This window comes from Rhinopithecus roxellana, chromosome 21, assembly GCF_007565055.1.
Source record: "Rhinopithecus roxellana isolate Shanxi Qingling chromosome 21, ASM756505v1, whole genome shotgun sequence".
NCBI lineage: Eukaryota > Metazoa > Chordata > Mammalia > Primates > Cercopithecidae > Rhinopithecus > Rhinopithecus roxellana.
Genome location: NC_044569.1, coordinates 62709262 through 62730894, shown reverse-complemented (window position 1 = coordinate 62730894; position 21633 = coordinate 62709262). Strand labels below are relative to the sequence as shown.

Below are 21633 nucleotides of genomic sequence, written 5' to 3'. Positions count from 1 at the left end.
CAGAGTGAGTATTTACAGCTATGTCCCTTTCAAAGTCACCCCTGGAGCTGCTAATCTGAGCCGTCTCCGTGAGTCTCGAAAGAGATTTCTGTCTAAGCTGTCAATTTCCAGGTGTCATACATTAAAATATTTTTGGGGAGAGGCTAAGTAGTTACAGAATGATGCTAAAGGATTCTCTATGTTTTTAGGCTGGGATAAAATTCAATAAAAGAAATGCCCATATTACAAAATCGACTTTCCCAATAAGAACCATTCCAGGCAATCTGAAGGAATAGAACCTGTGGTATTTCTTCTGCGAATTTCTTCTGATCTTTGTCCATTCTCTTCTTTCTATTATAGTCAAAATAGGAAGGTGTGTGTGTGTGTGAGAGAGAGAGAGAGAGACGGACAGACAGACAAAGGGGGTAAGGAGGGTAAGGAGGGTGGATCCGGCCTTCCTTCTGTGGCTTCTGCCTTTCTCAGAGAACTTCAGAGGACGGCTATAATACCTGTTCTAAATGAACAACATATAACTCGTATTTTTACCTCCCCGCCACCCCCTCCATGGGTTTCCTATGTGTACTTCAAATGCCTGATAACCTTGGTACGAGAACTGGTTGTGTTACTCCGGCCTTAATCCCTTTATCAGGCAGCAAGTTTTTCCTTTCCTAAGGGGTGAGCAACTAAGCCCAGGGTCCAGCATGGGCTTTGTAAAGAGCTGCTCGGTCTGCTGAGCAGCAGCCAGTGACAGCTCATCTGGGTTTCATCAGCTCCCTGGGGCTGCATTTCACCAGGCCCCCTTGCCAGGGCCTCCCCGGCGTGTCAACAAGTGTTGCACCTACTGCAGAAACAGCCCTCAAGTTTCATCACAGGGATGCTAAAATATATTCTCCAGCTTCAGCTATGACCTAGTTCATTGAAGGGCGGGGAAAAAATGCTTTTCTTCCAGAACTTCCCTGGGCATGGAATTTCCCCTCTTAGGAAGATATGAACTTTCTGGAAGCAGACCCATCTGTGCTTTGACCTGATCGTGGAAAAGACCCTGAACCCTGTAAACTCCTTCGAATCCCTGTCCTGGGAACAGGGACACCCAGTCAATGCCTCACACACAGCCTGGGGAATCCACAGCCGAGCCAGCCCTCCTATAACATTTCTTGGACAAAGAGTATTGAAAAGTAAGTATATAGACTTTGGTTTTTACATAAGGAATGGCTGTACTTTCAATATATAGGTGTTAACATTTTCTGCAACAAAGAATGAAGCAGATGGTTTCCTTATGAAATAGAATGAGATGAAACAAATAGGGGCTATATGGGATATTTGGGTACATAAGGTTTTAAAGTGGGCAAATTCTCATGGTCTTGTAATTTAAGTCCATTTTGGCACTTTTTGAAAATTATTGCTATTTTTAAACGTGTGCTTATTTTGGCTTGACAATAATGAATGAAAATAGTTTCTTTCACATCATGTCTATCTTAGCAGTTAGAAAAAATATACAGGATGACTTGAAGCAGTGAGATGTAAAGCTTTGCAAAGTAACATAAAACGTTAAGTTAATTATCCAGGTAACTCAGGCCCCGGAGACTTTTGTCTGAAATATTTGAGTATTTTAGTCAAGAATTATTCCTTTTACTGTGAATTACTGAATGATTGAAAATCTCTCTTATCTGGGTAGACATAGAAGTGTATTGTCTGACAACAGGTAATGCAATTTGCTGAAAAGCTATCAGGCGTTTCAAAATGACTGATGTAAGCATTTATTGTTAAAAAAATAGATTTTTAAAAAAATTTAAGGCAAAAAGTCAGCCAAAAAAAATCCATCAATTAAATGCCACCACTGTCACATTACAGTTTAATGAACACATCTAAACCTTAAAAGCCCTGATTAAGGGTGTCAGTTACAGACATTTGGCAATCATTTAAAAATAGATAAAAGCAAGAACAGCATTTAGAGCTGCTTCTGCTCTAATTATTTTCTTTCCACAACCTTTTCCTTAGGTAAAGGTGGCCTTTATTTCTAAAGATTAATTAACCAGGAATGGTAATTCCAGAGATATGTGATATGTTTTATAACTCCATATCAACTAAGGACAAATTGAAGGAGTTTTTGCTGTGTGGCTTCTGTACTGAAACCAAGGATGTTGTGGGTTGCCTTCCGAATCAACAACTTCACAAATCCTGTATTAAAAAGAATGGATGGCCAATAACCATGTTCAAATCTTGGAAATCGGACTTAAAACAAACTAAATGTACTTTCACTCCCAAATTACATTGTCCTTTGTTGTTGTTGTTTTTATTTTTTTGCTTGTTTTGTGTTTTTAGACAGAGTTTTGCTCTTGTTGCGCAGGCTGGAATGCAATGGCTCGGTCTTGGCTCACTGCAACCTCCGCCTCCTGGGTTCAAGTGATTTTCCTGCCTCAGCCTCCCGAAGTAGGTGGGAATACAGGCGCCCACCACCACGCCCAGCTAATTTTTTTGTATTTTTAGTTGAGACGGGGTTTCACCATGTTGGCCAGGCTGGTCTTGAACTCCTGACCTCAGGTGATCCACCACCTCGGCCTCCCAAAGTATTGGGATTACAGGCGTGAGCCACTGCGCCCGGCCTAAATTGTCTTTTTGATGTTTTTACCACACATTTCATCACAATTTGGAGAAGTTTTTAGGTAGGGCAGAGTTCCTGTTGTCATTACCTGCAAAGTTTTTTTCTCCTCCAGTTTCATGAGTTTTTAACAGCCTCCTGAACACTCGCATGTAGGTATCAGCCCCTGTGATGGGGATGCAGTTGAGTTAGTATCTTACTCTGAATGGAGGTGGGAGAAGCAGGGGAGGTCCTAAGAAAGGTTTTGGAGTCAGATTTGGAATTGACTCCTAACTTTAGCATAACTTTTCAACCTGTTTGAACCCCAGTTTACTCATCTGTAAAATCATAACAGTATTCACTTTAACAGAATTGATGGGGGATTAGATGAATAAATATACCTAAAGTATCTGTGGAATCATATTTTCTCAAGAAAAGTTTGTTTTTCACCTTAATTAAAAGCTTCTCTTTTTTTTGCTGAAACTTTAGAATACTACCATAAAATAAACTATATAAAGTAATAGAAACTGAACATTATAAGCATTACTGCAATAATTAAATAAACATAACAATTAGATTCCTTGAGAAAAATTCTATACTTGGAAACAATATCTTTGAAAACAAAATAAGAAAAAAAGATTATATTTTAGAATGTATCTATGATAAATAAGAAAATAAATTTTTACTGAAAATAGTTGATGGATAATTGATGCTTATTATCTAAAAGCAGAAGTAGAGATTTATCAATATCCTCTGGGAATGCTTTTTAATACACACCAGTACCATATTTCAATATAAGTGTTTGGGAATCCATAGTAATGAAAGGCCTGTGATCATGATGAAAACTCTGAAAATGAAGGTACACGCCCAGCCTTTCCTCAAAGATTGTAGTCGAGTCTTGCATTGAGAGAGGTGAGGGCAGGCGTGGAGGTGAAAAGTCTCTGAAGTGGACCAGCCATTGGGGAGCTGAGCAGGGGCAGTAGGTCTGGGCCAACTCAGAAGTGTAGTTTCCAGGGTAGGGATCGCACTGTGGGCTAGAATTGGGCGGGGTCAGTAATAAAAGTACACAATGAATAGGGAGAAAGGCCAGTCAGGGATGGGAGGGAGCAGATGAGATTCACAAGCGGGCTTGTGGGCTAGCTCCCAAGAACTTTATCAGACATCTTTCTCATTGTCCCTTGTTTTCACTGAGATACCCCACAGCTTTTTCCCGGGCACATCGCAGTACCGTGATACATTCTCCGCTTCGGTTATAGACAGGTTCACAAGGAAACCAGGATATGTTACTCTGGGTTGGATGCTGCCAAAAAGAAAAACTGAAAATGCAAACATGTAAAGCAACTTGGGAGAACGTAATCACGTCATCTTGGGGTTGGCGAAAACGAAAGAATAAACATTTGACCTACGTCAAATAAAACATTTAAACATGTTTCAAGCCCTTATTGGGATTTCCGCCTATGCATACCAACTGGGCATGGCCCAAACAGACAAAACTGATCAGGAGACTTCAGACATCAGCTCAAAGAGACAGGCAGCAAGTTGAAGAGAAGCTCAGTTCCGAGAGTTCAGGTCTGGATACACTGCACCCTCCCTCTCGAGGGCCAGCCTCCAGAACTGCTGTGTGTGTTAGATCTGTGTTAGGATAGAACTGCTATCCTCATGTCTGGGCTGCACAACTCACCTGGGTTTTCACTTGATCTTCAACCCTGCTCTTAGACAAACAGGCCCCTGCTCTTAGACAAACAGGCTCATTTGCTCCTCAACCCCTAGTTTAAGACCTTCCTCTGAGCCCAGTGGTTCTTAAACTTTCAAGTGCAACAGAATCTAAAGAGCTTGTTAAAATAAAGGTTGCTGGGCTCCACCCTCAGAGCTTCTGATTCTGAAGTTTCCAAGAATTTGCATTTCTTCCTTGTTGCCAGGTAATGCTGATGGCGTGGCCCAGGGGCCACTCTGAGAACCACTGCTGTAGCCATTTCTTCGGCCTGCAGTTCCTGAAGAAAACCTATTTGTGCTTATTATTATTATTATTATTTTTTTTGAGATGGAGTCTCGCTGTGTCGCCCAGGCTGGAGTGCAGTGGTGCATCTCAGCTCACTGTTACCTCTGCCTCCTGGGTTCAAGCAATTCTCCTGCCTCAGTCTCCCAAGTAGCTGGGACTACAGGCATGCACCACCTCGCCCAACTAGTTATTGTATTTTTAGTAGAGACGGGGTTTCACCATGTTTGCAAGGATTGTCTCGATCTCTTGACCTCATGATCCGCCTGCCTCGGCCTCCCAAAGTGCTGGGATTACAGGCGTGAGCCACCGCGCCCGGCCGTGCTTATTCTTTTCAACCACCAAACTTTCCTTACTTCTCAGGTCATACCAGAGACACAGATACAATGTGCTAGTGTTGCAAACATAAAAGGTGAACCCATCAGGTGCCCTGCAGGCAAGCAGTTTACAGTCTAGCTGCTGGGGGTGACACTGAGTGAGGGGACAATACCCTGAGGCTAATGGTCTCTAGTTTTTAGGGGCTTTTTCTTTTTTTCCAGCTGAGGATATCAGGGAAGCCTTCAAAGAGAAACCAGCATTTGAGCTAGGGGTTTGAAAATCTGGCGGGGTGTTTGAACAGGTTGGTGGTCCTTCCATGTAAAGGAAATCCAGAAAAGCAAAATAAAAACATGGAGGGCAGAAGGAGAAAGGATGAATAGGAAAATCAGAAATTAGTGTGGTTGGGTTACGCTTTTCACACTTCTCCTCCCCTGTCTTCTTGATGATGAAAGAATTGTCAAGAGTTAGATGGTTTTGATCAAGCCATTTAATCTTCAGTCCATTCCTTCTGTTGGTAACTTAGTTGTAACTTGGTGTCCAACAAAGAGATCTGGAATGGAGAGCCAAATGGTAGGAATTTCAGGCACTGCGGGCCAAGGAGGAGAGGGCGTGCCTTCTTGAAGCAACGAAGAAATCAACTTGGCCGGGCTTGGTGGCTCATGCCTGTAATCCCAGCATTTTGGGAGGCCAAGGTGGGTGGATCACTTGAGGTTGGGAGTTCGAGACCAGCTTGGTGAAACATGGTGAACCCCTGTCTCCACTGAAAATACAAAATTAGCTAGGCATGCTGGTACAGGCCTGTAATCCCAGCTACTTGGAGGCTGAGGCAGGAGAATCACTTGAACCCAGGAGGCAGAGGTTGCAGTGACCCGAAATCGTGCCATTGCACTCCAGCCTGGGCAACAAGAGTGAAACTCTGTCTCAAAAAAAAAAAAAAAAAAAAAAAAAAAAAAAAAAGAAAGAAAGAAAAGAAAAGGAAAAACAGAAAAAAAAAAAGAAAGAAAGAAATCAACTCAAACTACCTCAATCAGTAACAGGAATTTATTGCTCACACCATGGAAGAGTCCAGGAGTTTGGTCAGGATCCCCCCTGTTTCTCTGCATTTCTAAAAGCTCTGCTCATCTCTGTTTTGGTTTTATCAGCTTTAGCACAGTCTCAAGATAGCTATTGGCCTCCGCTGAGGTTCACATGCTTTCCTTTTCCCGTGGATGACAGAGTGAACAACCTAAGCTTTGCACTGACTGGGTCTCCCCTGAACTACTTTTTGGAGAGTGCCACATGCGATTGACTTTGGTTAATTACTTGGTCAGTGAGCAAGAGCAGCACAGTTTAGACCAATCAGAGCCAACAAAGCAGGAAGGCTGAGGTCTCGCCAACCAAGTCCCCAGGCTGCTGAGTGACGAGAGAGGCTTGGAATGGCCACTTTAGGAGATTTTAGATATTTTGGAGAAAGGCCTCTAAAATCATACCACCTGTTCCCTTAGTCATAAAGATAGCCATGGGGAGCATTTATACTTTAAAGATTAAGGTTATTACTGCTAAAGGTAAGCCAGGAAAATTTAAACCAAAAAATTAGGATGGGCGTGCTTTAAAGTTCAGCCCAGACAAGTCAAAATGTTCTTCCACAGAACAGTCCTGCCTCAGCAATGGAAGGAACCAGCCAGGCACAGTGGCACAAGCCACCTGTAATCCCAGAATTTTGGGATACTGAGACAGGAGGATCACTGGAGGTCAGGAGATTGAGACCAGCCTGACTAACATGGCAAAACCCTGTCTCTACTAAAAATACAAAAATTAGCCAGGCATGGTGGTGCATGCCTGTAATCCCAGCTACTCAGGAGGCTGAGGTGGGAGGATTGCTTGAACCCAGGAGGCAGGGGTTGCAGTGAGCTGAGATTGTACCACTGCACTCCAGCCGGGTGAAAGAGCGAGACCCTATCTCAAAAGAAATAAAAAGAAATGGAATGAACTGTTGGCTACAGTACTACACCCTACGGCCCTTTTTATTGAATGTGATGTTCCTTATCTCTAAGGCACACTTTATTTACTAGAACAAGATTAGATAAAGAACCATTAAAAATCTTCTGTATTGGGAGTCTGAGGTGGGTGGGGGATCGCTTGAACCCAGGATTTTGAGAACAGCCTGGGCAACATAGTGGGACCCCATCTCTATTTTTTAAAAAAATCTTCTGGAAATAAGGCAAGTGGAGGCATTATATGAAAAATGTTCCCTTAAGACACTCTGACTGGCTGGGTTGAAGGGTGAGGGTAGAAGGTGGCAGAGATCAGACTGCCACTCTCCTGAGAATCTCTTCCCTGTCCTCATACCACTGATTTTTTCTGAATGGTCTTGCTGACAGGTGGTTAGTTCAGCATAATGAATTCTGGCTCAGTTAACTACACTCAGGCTCAGTTAACTACACGCAGGGTTGGTCTTATTTTTGTCGGGGGGCGGGGAGTGAGACAGAAGAGAGCCTAAGGTTTTCCAGGTTCTTCCCTATATTGTCTGATGCCAGAAATTCCACAGCGTTTCACCTCTTGGCCACATTGAAAAGTAAACATTCTCCCAAGAGGGATTAGTTGGAGTGGCTTTGGAGTTTTCAGGAGTTACAGGGGAGTGAGGGTAGGAACATAAGGAGCCTGGGCAAATGCGGAGGATAAGAGGAAAACGAGCCAGAGAGGGGGCTTTCTTTACTACGAAGTGTTTGTGATGACATTGATGACACATTCCTAGACTGGACACAGCAGTCGGCCCATGACATTCAACTTCAAGCCAAAGTGATTTTAATCAGTTAACTCATGGAAGTGGGTCCGATTACAGCACTGTCACACTTTGTATGTTTATATCACTATAAGGTCTCCTCTCTTCCCTGTCTTTACCCCAAGATAGGCAAGAGAATGTATCCTTTCAATGCAGTACATGAAAAATCAGAATCAAGAAACCTGTACTCTGTCAATAACAAGCTGTGTGACCTTGGAAATGTCACCTAACCTGTCTGTGTTTCAGATGCGTTTTTCAGTTGTAAATTCAGGGGAGGTACTAAACTGTCACACAGGTTTTATTTATTTATGTATTTACTTACTTATTTTTTTTGAGACAGTCTCACTCTGTCAGTCAAGCTGGAGTACAATGGCGCCATCTCAGCTCACTGCAACCTCCATCTCCCGGGCTCAAGCAATTCTTCTGCCTCAGCCTCCCTAGTGGCTGGGATTACAAGTGTGTGCCACCACACCCAGCTAATTTTTTTATTTTTAGTAGAGATGGGATTTCACCATGTTGGCCAGGCTGGTCTCGAACTCTTGACCTCAGGTGATCTACCTGCCTCTGCCTCCCAAAATGCTAGGGATTACAGGAGTGAGCCACTATGCCCGGCCTCGCACAGGTTTTATTTGACCTTTTTTTTTTTTTTTTTTGCCCTCTCATAAGGATTGGAAACCACCACACATTTTAAGCAGCAGGGGAGAGGAGACAGTGGAAAGACTCATCCACCTAAAATATATTCAAAACAAATCCAGAGGGAGGTTCTGCCAGCTCAGTATTCACCACGTCTATGTGATGAATTGTGCACCCAACACACTGTCAGGCACATGGAGGTGCTCACTATTAATATTGAAAAGTTAGCTTTTACTTGTTTATTAGGTAAGATACATCAAGTCAAGGTATCCAGAAAGATATACAAAGACTATCACTGCCTCCAAATGGCGTGCCTTCTTTTCCCCCCGACACTTAGGCCCCCTCCCAGGAGCAACCAAGCTACTGCTTTCTTGTGTATTTCTAGTCAATATATGTATAAACAAGCATATTAGATTTTTTTCTCCTCCTCCTTCTCCTTCTTCTTTGCCTTTAAAAGTCATCACATGGGCTGGGCGTGGTGGCTCATGCCTGTAATCCCAGCACTTTGGGAGGCCGAGGCAGGCGGATCACGAGGTCAGGAGATCGAGACCATCCTGGTTAACATGGTGAAACCCCATCTCTACTAAATATACAAAAAATTAGCGGGGTGAAGTGGCGGGCACCTGTAGTCCCAGCTACTCGGGAGGCTGAGGCAGGAGAATGGGGTGAACCTGGGAGGCGAAGCTTGCAGTGACCCAAGATCGTGCCACTGCACTCCAGCCTGGGCAACAGAGCGAGACTCTGTCTCAAAAAAAAAAAGGGATCACATTCCCTGCACTTTTATACATTGTTTATTTCATTTAATGTATCCTGGAGATTATTCCGTATCAGTGCATTTTTTTTATTCCATTATCAGTGTCTTCTTTTTTTTTTGTTTTGAGACAGGGTCTTGCTCTGTTGCCCATACTGGAGTGCAGTGGTGCAATCACGGCTCATTGCAGCTTCAACCTCCCTGGCTCAAGCCATTCTCCTGCCTCAGCCTCCTGAGTCACTGGGACTACAGGCATGCACCACACCGGCTAATTTTTGTACTTTTTGTAGAGATGGGGTTTCACCATATTGCCCAGGTGGATCTTGAACTCCTGGGCTCAAGTGATCCACTCACCTTGGCCTCCCAAAGTGCTGGGATTACACACGGGAGCCACCATGCTTGGCCTGTCTCATTCTTCTAAATGTACATTGTTGTTAACAAGAAAAAAAGATTCCATTCTTTAGATATACAATAACCGCATTCCAATAATGGACATTTAGCTTTTGCTGTCACAGTTAACGCGGCAGTGAATTTAGTAGGGGCTCATTAAATGTTTGCCTCCTTGCTTCTATTTTTAAAATTAGCTTTAAAAGGGCGTATTTTGTATATCATATATAATTCACCATTTCTAATTGTTAAACGTAATGATTTGTTTTTAAAAGCAAATCTACTAGGTTGGGCAATCATCACCATAGATTGGTTTTAGAACATTGTCATCACCCCCAACAGATCCTTCAAGCACGTTTATTATTAGCATTCTCCCTACTGCCCTCACCTCCAGCCACTGATCTACTTTCTGTCTTTATACTTTCTATTGGACACTTAATTCCATTTATTGTATGGTCTCTTGTGTATGGCTTCTTTCACTAAGCATACTGAGAATGTTTTTGAAGTTCATCTACGTCATACCATGTATCCATAATTTTGTGTTTTTTGTTTTTTTGTTTTGAGAAGGAGCTTCGCTCTGTCACCCAAGCTGGAAAGCAATGGTGTGATCTCGGCTCTCTGCAACCTCCGCCTCCTGGGTTCAAGAAATTATCTTGCCTTGGCCTCCCAAGTGACTGAGATTCTATGCACCTGACACCATGCCCAGCTAATTTTTGTATTTTTTAGTAGAGACAGATTTCACCATGTTGGCCAGGCTGGTCTCCAACTCCCGACCTCAGGTGATCTGCCTGCCTCAGCCTCCCAAAGTGCTGGGATAACAGGTGTGAGCCACACCCCGCCGTGTCCATAGTTTGTTCTTTGCTATTGCTCAGTGGTATTCCGTTACATGGCTATGCCACATTTGTCTCCCTGTTCACTAGCTGGAGTGTTAGGTTATTTCCAATAGATACTTCGGTTGTTTCCGATTTGTGGCTATTACGAATAACCCTGCTAAGGACATGTGTGTGCAAGTCTTTGTGTGAATATACATTTTCACTTCTCTTGGGAAGATAACTCAGAGTGGAATTGCTGGGTCATTTGGTAAATTTATGTCTAACTTTGAAACCCATTTCCCATTTAGGAAAAAAAAAAAAAAAGGGCAGCTTGTTGCCAGCACTCAATTTTACATAAACAGGCTCTTTAAGGCTGAAACAAATTTGGCTGATTTTCAATGTGAAAATAAAATACAAAAACTGTTTTTGGAGTTATTTCTAAACAGAATTTATCTCTAATTCTAATGTGACAGAAATATATATAATATTACATCAGGATTAGAGACAACAGTATTCTTGGGGCAAATGGGAAATGGGTTAAGAAACTGCCAAAGTGTTTTCCAAAATGTCTGTACCACTTTTCCATTCCCACCGGCAATGAATGAGCGTTCTTGCTCTTTTCCACATCCTCACCGATATTCCACTCCAGCAAATCTGGACTCATGTTTCAGCTCTGCCACTTGCAGGCTGTGAGAAGTTACGCTACTTACACCAACCTTTAGAAGTGACTGAAGCTTCCAAGTCATTAGCTGGGAAATAGCAAAGAACACCCACCAGACAAGTTCACTGTGAAGATGAAATACGATCGTGTCTGTGAAGTGCCCAGCCTTGGGGCTGACACACAGTAGGCTCCCGAAATGTGTTAAGTGTCTCTCCCCACATGGTCTGCCATCCTCCCCACGCAATTTACAGAAATCATCTTTGAATAAGCTTCCCTAACTAACACGGCTCTGGGTATTAGGTGGTGGCAATCACCTAATTTGCGAGATGGCAGATTCAGGAAGACAATTGCCATTGGATTAGGCTGGGTAATCAGAACTAATCCCTCCTGTCCCCACTGAGTAGGCGCCCTAACTGCTGGCCTTCCTGCCAGCTCCACAAGAGCTGGTTACCCGTGGTCTGCTTGTGAGCTATGACCTCTTCCCTGATCCTTTCTGCTGACAGCAGGCTTTCTGGTGACAGCAGCTATGCGACTTGCTGGCTATTGAGGGTGAGGGAAGAGGGATGCAGACTGGTTGGGGGAAGGGGGTTGCAGATTAGTCAAAATGAAACTTGACATCACTTGAGTGTTTTAAATGTTCAAATAACGCTCCTATAGCCTTTGTTCTCCACCAATTTGAGATAAATACATTATTTTTATAATCTTGCCAATGTTAAACCCAAAGCCACTGGCAGCAGCTAACACTTACATAGTGCATACTTTATATACTATTCAGAACAGCATTACATAGACTGACTCAAATTCCATAATGGTCAAATGAATAGATGCTGCTATTACATTAGTTTTATAGAAGAAGTGACTGAGGCAGACTGATGATCAGTTAGTGAGTGGCAGAGCAGCGGTTTGAGCCTAGGGAGCAGGTGCAGGAGTCCATATCCCGCAACATGACGTTACTCTGCTACCTGTCAAGGGTCCTGCCCATTTTATAGTAGCTATTAAAATGTGATATGTGGGTCAAGTGTGGTGGCTCATGCCTGTAATCCCAGCTGCTCAGGAGGCTGAGGGAGGAATCGCGTGAACCCAGGAGGCAGAGGACGCAGTGAGCTGAGATTGTGCCATTGCTTTCTAGCCTGGGCAACATAGTGAGACTCTCTCTCAATAAATAAATAAAATAATTAATTAATTAATTCAAATACAAATAAAAAGAAAGAAACTTGCCGTGACCCACTGTTTAGGGCAAATCTCTCTCAGACCTTTTTTTCTCTGCTCTCCCACCACCACAATGACAATCATCAACACAGAGGAAGAGGAAGACTTCTGTGACCAAAGTCGTGGTGGATTTGCCCCATACGCCAAGCTGCAGACACTGGTGGCATGTTCTTGGATTCAGTTCCGATACTTTCTACCTGGAGATAGTGTCAGATCCCACAGGTTGTGGGCCCAGTCCCCAAGGCTACTCCTCACCCATCCCCCGACCCCCTGGACAACCAGCTGCCAGTCAAGGCTTCCGGAACTTCTGACTGACTGGCTTCAAGTTGGGGTTCCCATGAGCACCTCTTGGGGTTAATTTGCTAGAGTGGCTCACAGAACTCAGGGAAACACTTTTACTGGTTTATTACAAAGGTTATTTTAAGGATATAAATAAACAACCAGATGTGGAGATCCATAGGGCGATTTGCAGGAGCTTCGGTCCCCATGGAGTTGGGATGCGCCATCCTCCCAGCGTGTGGATGAGTTCTTCACCTCCTGTCAGCCTCCACGTGTTCAGCTGTCTGGAAGCTCCCCAGACCCTGTCCTTTTGGGCTTTTATGGAGGCTTCGCTACATAGGCATGATTGAGAACCATGTAGAAATGTGATCGGACAAAAAGCACCTGATCTGAAGCCAGCAAGCCTGTCTGTTCAGACTTTTCTTGGCATTCTTTTCTCTGTGTGGCTTTCTTTCCCCTAGGGTACGGGGCAGGAATGAGGGTCTTTTGGAATGAGGGCTTTTGACCACAGAGTCCTGCCTTGGACAGGTAAAAGGAGTATAGAAGGTCAGAAAGAGAGAGAGATTCTGTTTCCCGAGGCCAGAAGTGCCCCAACATTATAACAAGGACTATGGGAGTTAGGAGCCAGGAACTGTGGATGGAAACCAATAAATATACAGATAATATCCTAACACCTTAACCACACAGCAAAAAAAAAAAAAAAAGAGGCAAATCCAGCATTCTTTCCAATGAACACATTGTTTTTCCAAGGTCATCTGTGAAGCCTACCACAAACTCCTCCACTAATCCCAATAATTCAATATTGATTGTTCATCTCTAGCAGAGAATGATACATCTGTCATCAAGGGTTCTCACCTTCAGAGAAGCCACGAAACATGAGCCACAGCCTGACTTAACTGTCCTTTTCCTCTCCAGAGTACAGTCAGTGCTCTGTGGCTGAGGTATGTGGTCACTAAACTGACTGTGTGAGTCAAATAGTGTGTGTTTGTCAGTATTTTCACATGTGGGACAACACTGTCAGGAAGTCGTCACCTGGGGAGGAGTCACGGATGACACAGAAGCTCCTCAACGTCAGCCCAGCTCTTGACAGCTGGATTTATCCTTTCCTCCTTCTCCATCCATAGCAGTGATCTCCAGGAATAAGAACGGAAGGTCATGTCCTGTAAATTACTATTACAGGTGAGAATTACACCCAGAGACATTTTTACGTATTAGTTGGTATACCACTTTAAAAAAGAATTACTGTGGTAACCCACAGCAGAAAAGGAAACTGATGAAACAAGTGAACTCTTTCCTTATACTACACTGATTACCATTATGAAAACTAATTATGTAACAGATTTTCACAAGGCAATTGACATACGTATCCTCAGACTATTATCATTCCCTCCTTTTACAGATGAGAAGGTAGGCTCAATGCCTTGCCTTATAATTGGCAGAGCTGGACGTAGATTTGTTTCTGGCAGGTGGCAAAGCCTGCATTGTGTTCACAGTTCTATGGGGCCTCCTGGTCAGGAGGGTGTTTTCTTGCTATGAGAGCTGCCCTGTCCCCCACTGTCTGCCTCCATTTGAGTAACTTCCCTAGGAATATGAAGAGTGGGGTAGTCATCCCTCTGTCTCTACAGGTGCTTCTAAAAAGCATTGCTGATTTGCCACAAAAAGGAATGAAGTACTGATACAGGCGACAACATGGTCAAACCTCAAAAACATTGTGTTAAGTGAAAGCTTCTGTTTACATAAAATGTCCAGAATAGGCCAGGCTCTGTGTCTTCTGCCTATAATCCCAGCATTTTGGGAAGCCAAGTGGGAGGATTGCTTGAGCCCAGGCATTCAAGACTAGCCTGGGCAATGTAGTGAGACCCTGTCTCTAAAAAAAAAAAAATCCTTAATAGACAAATACATACAGACAGAAAGTAGATTAGTGATTGCCTCTGGCTGTATGTGTCGTGGGGGTGGGGGGTGGAAATGGGGAGATGAGGAGGTAAAAGGGGTGTAGGAATTCTTTCTAGGGTAATGAGAATGTTCTAAAATGGATTGTGGTGATGGTTGCACAATTCTGAATATAGTGAAAGCAATTGAATTGTACACCTTAAATGAGTAAATTGTGTATGGTATGGTAATTATATCTCATTAAAGCTGTAAAAGAGCTGGGCATGGAGGCTCAAGCCTCTAGTCTCAGCTACTCAGAAGGCGGAGGTGGGGGGATGGCTTGAGCCCAGGAGTTCAAGACCAGCCTCGGGCTGGAGTTAAATCTGGTTTTTAAAAAATACCAATTGATATCAATTCCTCAACCACCAAACGTACTGTAACCTCATCTGGAATGGAGGTATCTATTTGCTATCTAGCAGATGAATTTTCTTCCTGTGCTGTGCAACTAATTTGCCAACTATGCTGAGAGGGGTTTACTATGCTCTGAAACACCACACATATTAACTGGAGCCCCATGTCATCCAGTCTCTGCACAGCTAAGTTTAAGAAATTCTATAACCAAAAATAATTGGAAATGTAAGTCATTTGTTAAATAATGTCAAAAGGACCCAATCACAACCACAATGCATAGTTTCTGAAAAATCTTCAGTTCAGCCTCTCTTGCTCCGTCTTCCACACCTGTCCCAGCAGGTATGTCTCTCAAACCTCTCTCCCATCTCATGTGTTCTGTCCCACACCCAAGCAGTTTTCTCTCTTTTTGATGCTACCATATCACTTCCTCAACCTTACGGCTTTTTCTACCCATCAGGTGAATTAATTGAACTTCAGGTTTAAGCACGAAGTTGCTTCCTGCACACACTCTCCCTGAGGAAGGGAAGGCAGTGTATTCCCCTACATTAATTTATTTAACCCTGATATTTATAGAGTGTAGGTGCTTTATGGAGGGGCAGTTTGGGAACACTTTTTGGGAAATACAGTTCCCACCATATTTCTAAACAGAACATCTTGAGATTAAGGAAATACTGTGGGAACTTCTAAAGCAGCAGGAGTGATCTCAAAAGAAAGCACTAGAGGCATTTGTAAGCAGAATGCTCCAAGGGCAGCATCCACCAAGCAAGGGGGGCCTCATGGGCCAAGATCTGTTCTTCACACAAGGCCCTGAGCCCAGAAGGGTGCTGTCTTTTTATTATTTCTTTTGAGGTGGAGTCTCGCTCTGTCGCCCAGGCTGGAGTTCAGTGGCGCCATCTCAGCTCACTGCGACCTCCGCCTCCCAGGTCCCGGTTCAAGCAATTCTCGTGCCTCAGCCTCCTGAGTTGCTGGGATTACAGGAATGAGCCACCATGCCCAGCTAATTTTTGTATTTTGAGACAGGGTTTCACCGTGTTGGCCAGGATGGTCTTGAACTCCTGACCTTGTGATCTGCCCGCCTCAGACTCCCAAAGTGCTGGGATTACAGGCATGAGCCACCACGCTGGGCCGGGTGCCATCTTTGGTTTAATGCTCTGATGTCACCATCTTAAAATCCTTAATTCTGTTTGCACAAAGAACCCCTCATTTTCGTCTTGAGCCGGGCCCTGCAAATTATGTTGCTCATCCTGCTACTGCGGCAAGGGTCCTCAAACATCACTGGCCCTGCACTCCCTCCTTCTCCCTCTACTCACTTCTGCTCATCAGGAGGTTTTAGGTGTTGGTGAGACCTTGAACTGTCCTCAGGGAACTTGTCTTTGACAACTCGCCTCTCAGGGTATCTGAGACAATCTGGAAAAGTGGGAAGAAATAGGGAGGAAGTATTTCTAAATGGGTAAGAAGCTGCTACCGACACTCATATGGAAAAGGGTGTCCCCTTTGGCGATACAGCTGTGGCTGCTTTAATTTGGCCTCTCCTACCCAGAGCTTAGCTCAGGCATCTGTTTTGGGGCACTCAGCATCCCTGGATTCAGCATTTGCAGTCCCTAGCCGCCCCTTCCCTGTTCAGGCTAACCACACTGCACTGTGGTTCTTTTCTTTCTCTGAGCTCTGTGGTGTGGGAGAACAGCCGCCATTGTGAAGAAGTGGACGCTGCTGTGTAGACAGAGCTAAATGCCCTTTCGAAGCTTGGGGCTCCACAAAGGAGAGGTCTGGCCAAGTGGAGCCAGCTTGTATCTGCCGGCAGCGTGGAAAGGAAAGCGTTCTCTGGATTCAGACCAACCTGCGCCCTCAGGGCTGGCTCATATCTGTGCAAGCTGTGCCCTGCAAAGCTCCAGTGGTGTCTTACACTGTCAGGCTGTCAGCCTGCACAGCCCTGAAGGACAGCCGCAAGGCGGCTGCCGCTTGAGCTGTGTGATCTTGAGCAAGTTGTTGAACCTCTCTGAGTCTCAGGTTCTGCATCTGTAAAATGTAGGAGACATTAGTAACTATCCTTTAAGTAGCTTCAAAGAGATTAAGTGAAATAATATATCTGGTGACTAAGCAAGTGTTTAGTGCTTGCCTTCCCCTGGGGCACCCACCTGGTGCTCAGAAGGAGCAGTCGTATCCTGATTTCAAAATATCTCCTACCTGGACATCATTTCAACAGAACCAACCTGTTTTTTGGAGGCAAAGAGACACACACACTTTTTGGAGCACAGTATGAAAAGACTTTAAGAAGAGAAAGGAAGGAGAATGAGAGGAGACGGCACTAACCGTAGGCTCATGGGATGCTTCCCTCCCTATTGGAGCTCTGGCTGCCCTGGGATCTGCCTAGGACAATAGGATTCATTGTTCTCAATCAGGGTACCCCCCACCCCCCTGCAGTGTCTGCAGACTTTTTGATTGTCACGCATGGAGGGGTGGGGGTGCTATTGTCATCTGGTGGGTAGAGGCCAGGGATGCAGCTAAATGTCCTGCAATGCACAGGACATCCCCGAAACACAGAAGGATCCAGCCCACCTACCAGCAGCACCACGGCCTGGAAAGGCTGCCCAGACCTTCAGTCTGTCCACCAGCCAGCGTACAATGAGCTGCCAGGGCGGCACCCTGTGGTTTCTGGAATTCCTAAGAAGGCCAGAGAAATCCCAGAACACATGGTGATGTCGGGGATTTTTTTTTTTTTTTTCAGATTCATGTGGCTTGAAAGGATGACAGACTCCGAAGGGCCCCAGAGGTCCCCGCTGTGTTTTTTGTCTACATTGCTTTCCCAGAAGGTTCCTGAGAAGTCAGACGCTGTGCTTCGCTGCATAGTATCTGGTAACCATCACTAGACCAGCTAATCATCCTCTAAAATCTCCCTGCATACCAGGTTTCTTGGCTCACAAAGGCATTACTAAAACATCATTTGGGAAAATTACCTTGGAAATGTTTTTTTTCTGTGTAATCACTGAAGCAACTCCATCCCCTATGATTTGTTTCTAAAAGATTTCTTTGAGTGACTTCCTGGACACAATTCAGTGATCTTCACTTCACCTTGTGGTTCTGGGTTAGGCAGCTCTCACACTGGTTATTTTTTTTCAGATAATCCACTCTTAATTTTCTTTCTTTCTTGGGTGTCCTTAACCATAGCTTAAATTCATGGGGCACAGAGGAATGGCATGAATAACTTCTTTTCAGTAAATTGATGGAACTCTTCTATTATTCTTTAATTTTTTTTTGGAGGTGGAGTCTCTGTCACCCAGGCTGGAGTACAGTGGCATGACCTTCGCTCACTGCCACCCCCGCCTCCTGGGTTCAAGCGATTCTCCCACCTCAGCCTCCTGAGTAGCTGGGACTACAGGCACCCGCCTAATTTTTTATTTTTATTTTTATTGTGTTTTTTTGAGACAGAGTCTTGCTCTATTGCCAGGCTGGAGTGCAATGGCATGATCTCGGCTCACTGCAACCTCTGCCTCCTGGTTTCAAGTGATTCTCCCACCTCAGTTTCCCAAGGAGCTGAGATTATAGGTGCCCACCACTACACCCGGCTAATTTTTGTATTTTAGTAGAGATGGGGTTTCACTATGTTGGTCAGGCTGGTCTCGAACTCCTGACCTCAGGTGATCTGCCCACCTCGACCTCCCAAAGTGCTAGGATTACAGGTGTGAGCCACTGCCCCGGGCTCGTCTGGCTAATTTTTATATTTTTAATAGAGATGGGGTTTCACCATGTTGGCCAGGATGGTCTCGATCTCTTGACCTCATGATCTGTCTGCCTTGGCCTCCCAAAGTGCTGGAATTACAGGCATGAGCCACTGTGCCTGGCCCTAATTGATATCTTAAAACTGGTTAAATTAGTCTCTCCTCTGCACACCTTCTTCAGGGATGCTAAGAAGTGAAAATCTTAAAACGGAGGCAATGGGTGACCAGTGGAGAAAAAGCAGGGAACGGAGATTCCCCCTGAATTGGAGAATAAAGAACTCAGAATTGATCAAGTATGGGTACTCCCAGTGGTCAAAGGATTTATCATTCAAAGAACATAACATAAAACAATTGGGTAGGGAAGTGATATCTTGTACCTCATGAGTGGTTCTCTTTTCTTTTTTGAATTATGTCTCTACCCTTGAAAACATGAAGGTTCCAATGGTGTTTCTTGAGGGCAGACAGAAAACTCTTCTCCCCATTTTGTTTTTTTTTTTTGAGACAGGGTCTCTCTTGCTCTGTTGCCCAGGCTGGAGTGCAGTGGCACAATCTCAGCTGACTGCAACCTCCACCTCCCAGGTTCAAGTGATTCTCGTGCCTCAGCCTCCTGAGTGGCTGGGCTTCCAGATGCATACCACCATGCCCAGCTCATTTTTGTATTTTTAGTAGAGATGGGGTTTCGCTATGCTTGCCAGGTTGGTCTCTGATCCTGTTTTTCTAAGTCCAGATAGGAGAGGGGTGAGTCTCAGCAACGGCTGCCTTTCGCTAGCAGAAGTCGTCATAAAACCTTGATTTCAGCCTGGAGCTGCAGTGTAGAACTGTGCGCTCAGCCTCTCCAAGCCCAGGCTTCTGTCTCTGTGATGGTCTGTCGTCATTCAGACAGACAGAATGGTGCAGGCTGACCTTGAGTCTTCAGAGCAGAGCCTTCGTGTGTTTGGACACGCCCTGAACTTGGCTGTGGTCCCCTCGCCCAGATACTTCTGAAATGTTTAGGAGGTGTCTCTCAATATGTGACCCACAGTAGGTTCCAAAAACAAGGGGAGGACTTTCAGGTAAGATTTCCAGCAAGTGGCAGGAGAAAAGAGAACCACCCACAAGATACCAGATACCACTTCCCTATGCAAGTCTCATTTCTGGCTGATTGTTCAGATCTATACTGCACAGGGGAAAAAAACAGTCAGCCATTAGGAAACTGGGGGAAATCAATCAGCCCTCATCAGCCTGAATGAAAAACTGGAATCCAAGAGATCAGAATGAGTTCCCAGGCCCAGCTCATGAATATTTTATGTATTTTCTTCAAAACAGCCACATACCCACAAAAAGGAGGAATTAACTGCTTCCTATAAAGGAGTGTGATGAAACAGTGTTAAAGGGGGACACAGGACTGATAAGAACAGGCAGAAATGAATTATGATCAGAAATCCCTTGATAGTTTTTCAGGGAAGCCCATTTTTTGGTGTCTTTTTATAGGCAAATGCCCGTAAGAGGCTCAGCCATGCAGCTGCTGGAGGACTTATCCTTGCATGCAGGTCTATCTGTTCCAAGCCCCAGGGTCACTACTCAGGCATTTACCTGAAGGAGAAGGCAAGGAGGAAAAATCCACAGTTGCCAAAAAAAGCACATTCATGGCATGAGCACAGCGGCAGCCTAGCTGGGAGACACAGAGAGGGAGGGAGGGAGGAGGACTCAGCATTTTCAGGTCCTGCTCACGGTGCAGGTGCAGTTCTAATGGACTTTTTCTTCCCTCTGTACTTCTTTTGTCTTTCCTCTTTCTATGGAGTTCCTTTTTCTTTCTTTCTTTCTTCCTTTTTTTGAGACAGTTTTTCACTCTGTCTCCCAGGCTGGAGTGCAGTGGCACAATCATGATTACAGCTCCCTTCAGCCTCGACCACACAGGCTCAGGTCATCCTCCTGTCTTAGCCTCCCGGGTAGCTGAGACTACAGGTGCACACCACCACACCCAAATAACTTTTGTATTTTTTGTAGAGACGAGGTTTTGCCATGTTGCTCAGACTGGTCTTAAACACCTAGATTCGAGTGATCCACCCATCCGCCTCGGCCTCCCAAAGTGCTGGGATTATAGGCATGAGCCACCATGCCTGGCCAGAACATGGGGTTCTCATCTTAGTGGTCTCTGCAGTTGCTTGCCAAAAATCATGCAATAAATAAGACAAAAATACAAGAATGTTCCTAAGACAGATTAAGAATAGTGTATTGTTTCCAAATACCAGGCTTTCCTTCCTGCATATATAGCACATTTCCATATATTTTCAGTGACATGAAGGCTAATGAGAAAGCTCTTTGGAACACAATGGAAACCTTCCTGCTCTGTAACAAGAGGCAAAAATCCTAAGGGGTGGATGAAATTCCTGGAGGTTTTACCGGATTAGCCCATTAACATCATGTCCCATTACTGAACACCAGGAAAGGATGAATCTCTTCTAAGGGAGAAAGTGTAGGTCAATTTCTTTGACGATATCAGTAACATACACATAGCATCAGTCTGGGAAGCCTACATTCCAAACTCTTCATCCTCAGGAAGAAAGTGGCATTTGCAAATCTACTTTGTTCTCCTCTCTTTTGTACCATAACTAACACACTAACTTTCAGCACTATTAAAGTATAATTTTCAAAAAGGTAAAATGATTCCCATGCAGATAAGAAATACACATTTTAAAGACTTTATTCAACTCATTAATTAGAAAAGAAACTGGAAACTATTAAGGTCTGAGGAGCTAGGTATGTATAGGCAATTTAAAAAAAATGTCGGGATAAAACTACTGGGTTAGGTGTAGCACTGGTTAATATCCTACACAGCAATAAACACTAACTTACAGGGTTATGTTTTCTCCTAGATGGAAATTATTTGCATTTCTATTGGATAAAAACCTACAAATTAACATATAACTTCACTTTAAATCAGTAGTTATCATTGAGTGAAACAAAGTATATGACCGAAGACCACGCTTGGATGGGCCTTTGCCTTCATATGACATTGAAAAAAGATACTATCCATATCTTTGCCTGATTTCCAAGTATTGGACAATTTTTCCTAATAGCACGTTAGGATTAGGGGTAGCATTTTTCATTTTGTATCCCACCCATCAGCACAGCACCATCTTAGGTACATAACAAGCTCAATCGTGTCTACTGAATAATGTGTTTATTTGTATCAGCAAGAAGCCTTTTCAGTTCCTCACCTAACATAATCCATCACCCTTATCCCTGTTGCTTACTGTCCATCCTTGTTCATAGCTTTATGGGGTTTTTTTT

General features: G+C 44.2%; 1 protein-coding gene across 3 annotated transcripts in view; it reads left to right on the top strand.

Annotated features, from left to right (window-relative positions):
* The first annotated feature begins 556 nt into the window (after nucleotides 1-556).
* The window catches only part of ALPK2 (alpha kinase 2), a 145553-nt gene continuing 124476 nt past the window's right edge, over nucleotides 557-21633 (top strand). The window contains exons 1-3 of one of the 3 annotated variants that reach the window (XM_010374672.2): nucleotides 557-583; nucleotides 929-1154; nucleotides 17370-17497. In XM_010374672.2, coding sequence (XP_010372974.2) covers nucleotides 17374-17497 — 124 coding nt within the window. In that variant the 5' untranslated portion in view covers nucleotides 557-583; nucleotides 929-1154; nucleotides 17370-17373. Of the gene's footprint in view, nucleotides 584-854; nucleotides 1155-17369; nucleotides 17498-21633 lie in introns of those variants that run through there. The other 2 variants (XM_010374674.2, XM_010374673.2) reach the window with 2 other exon arrangements.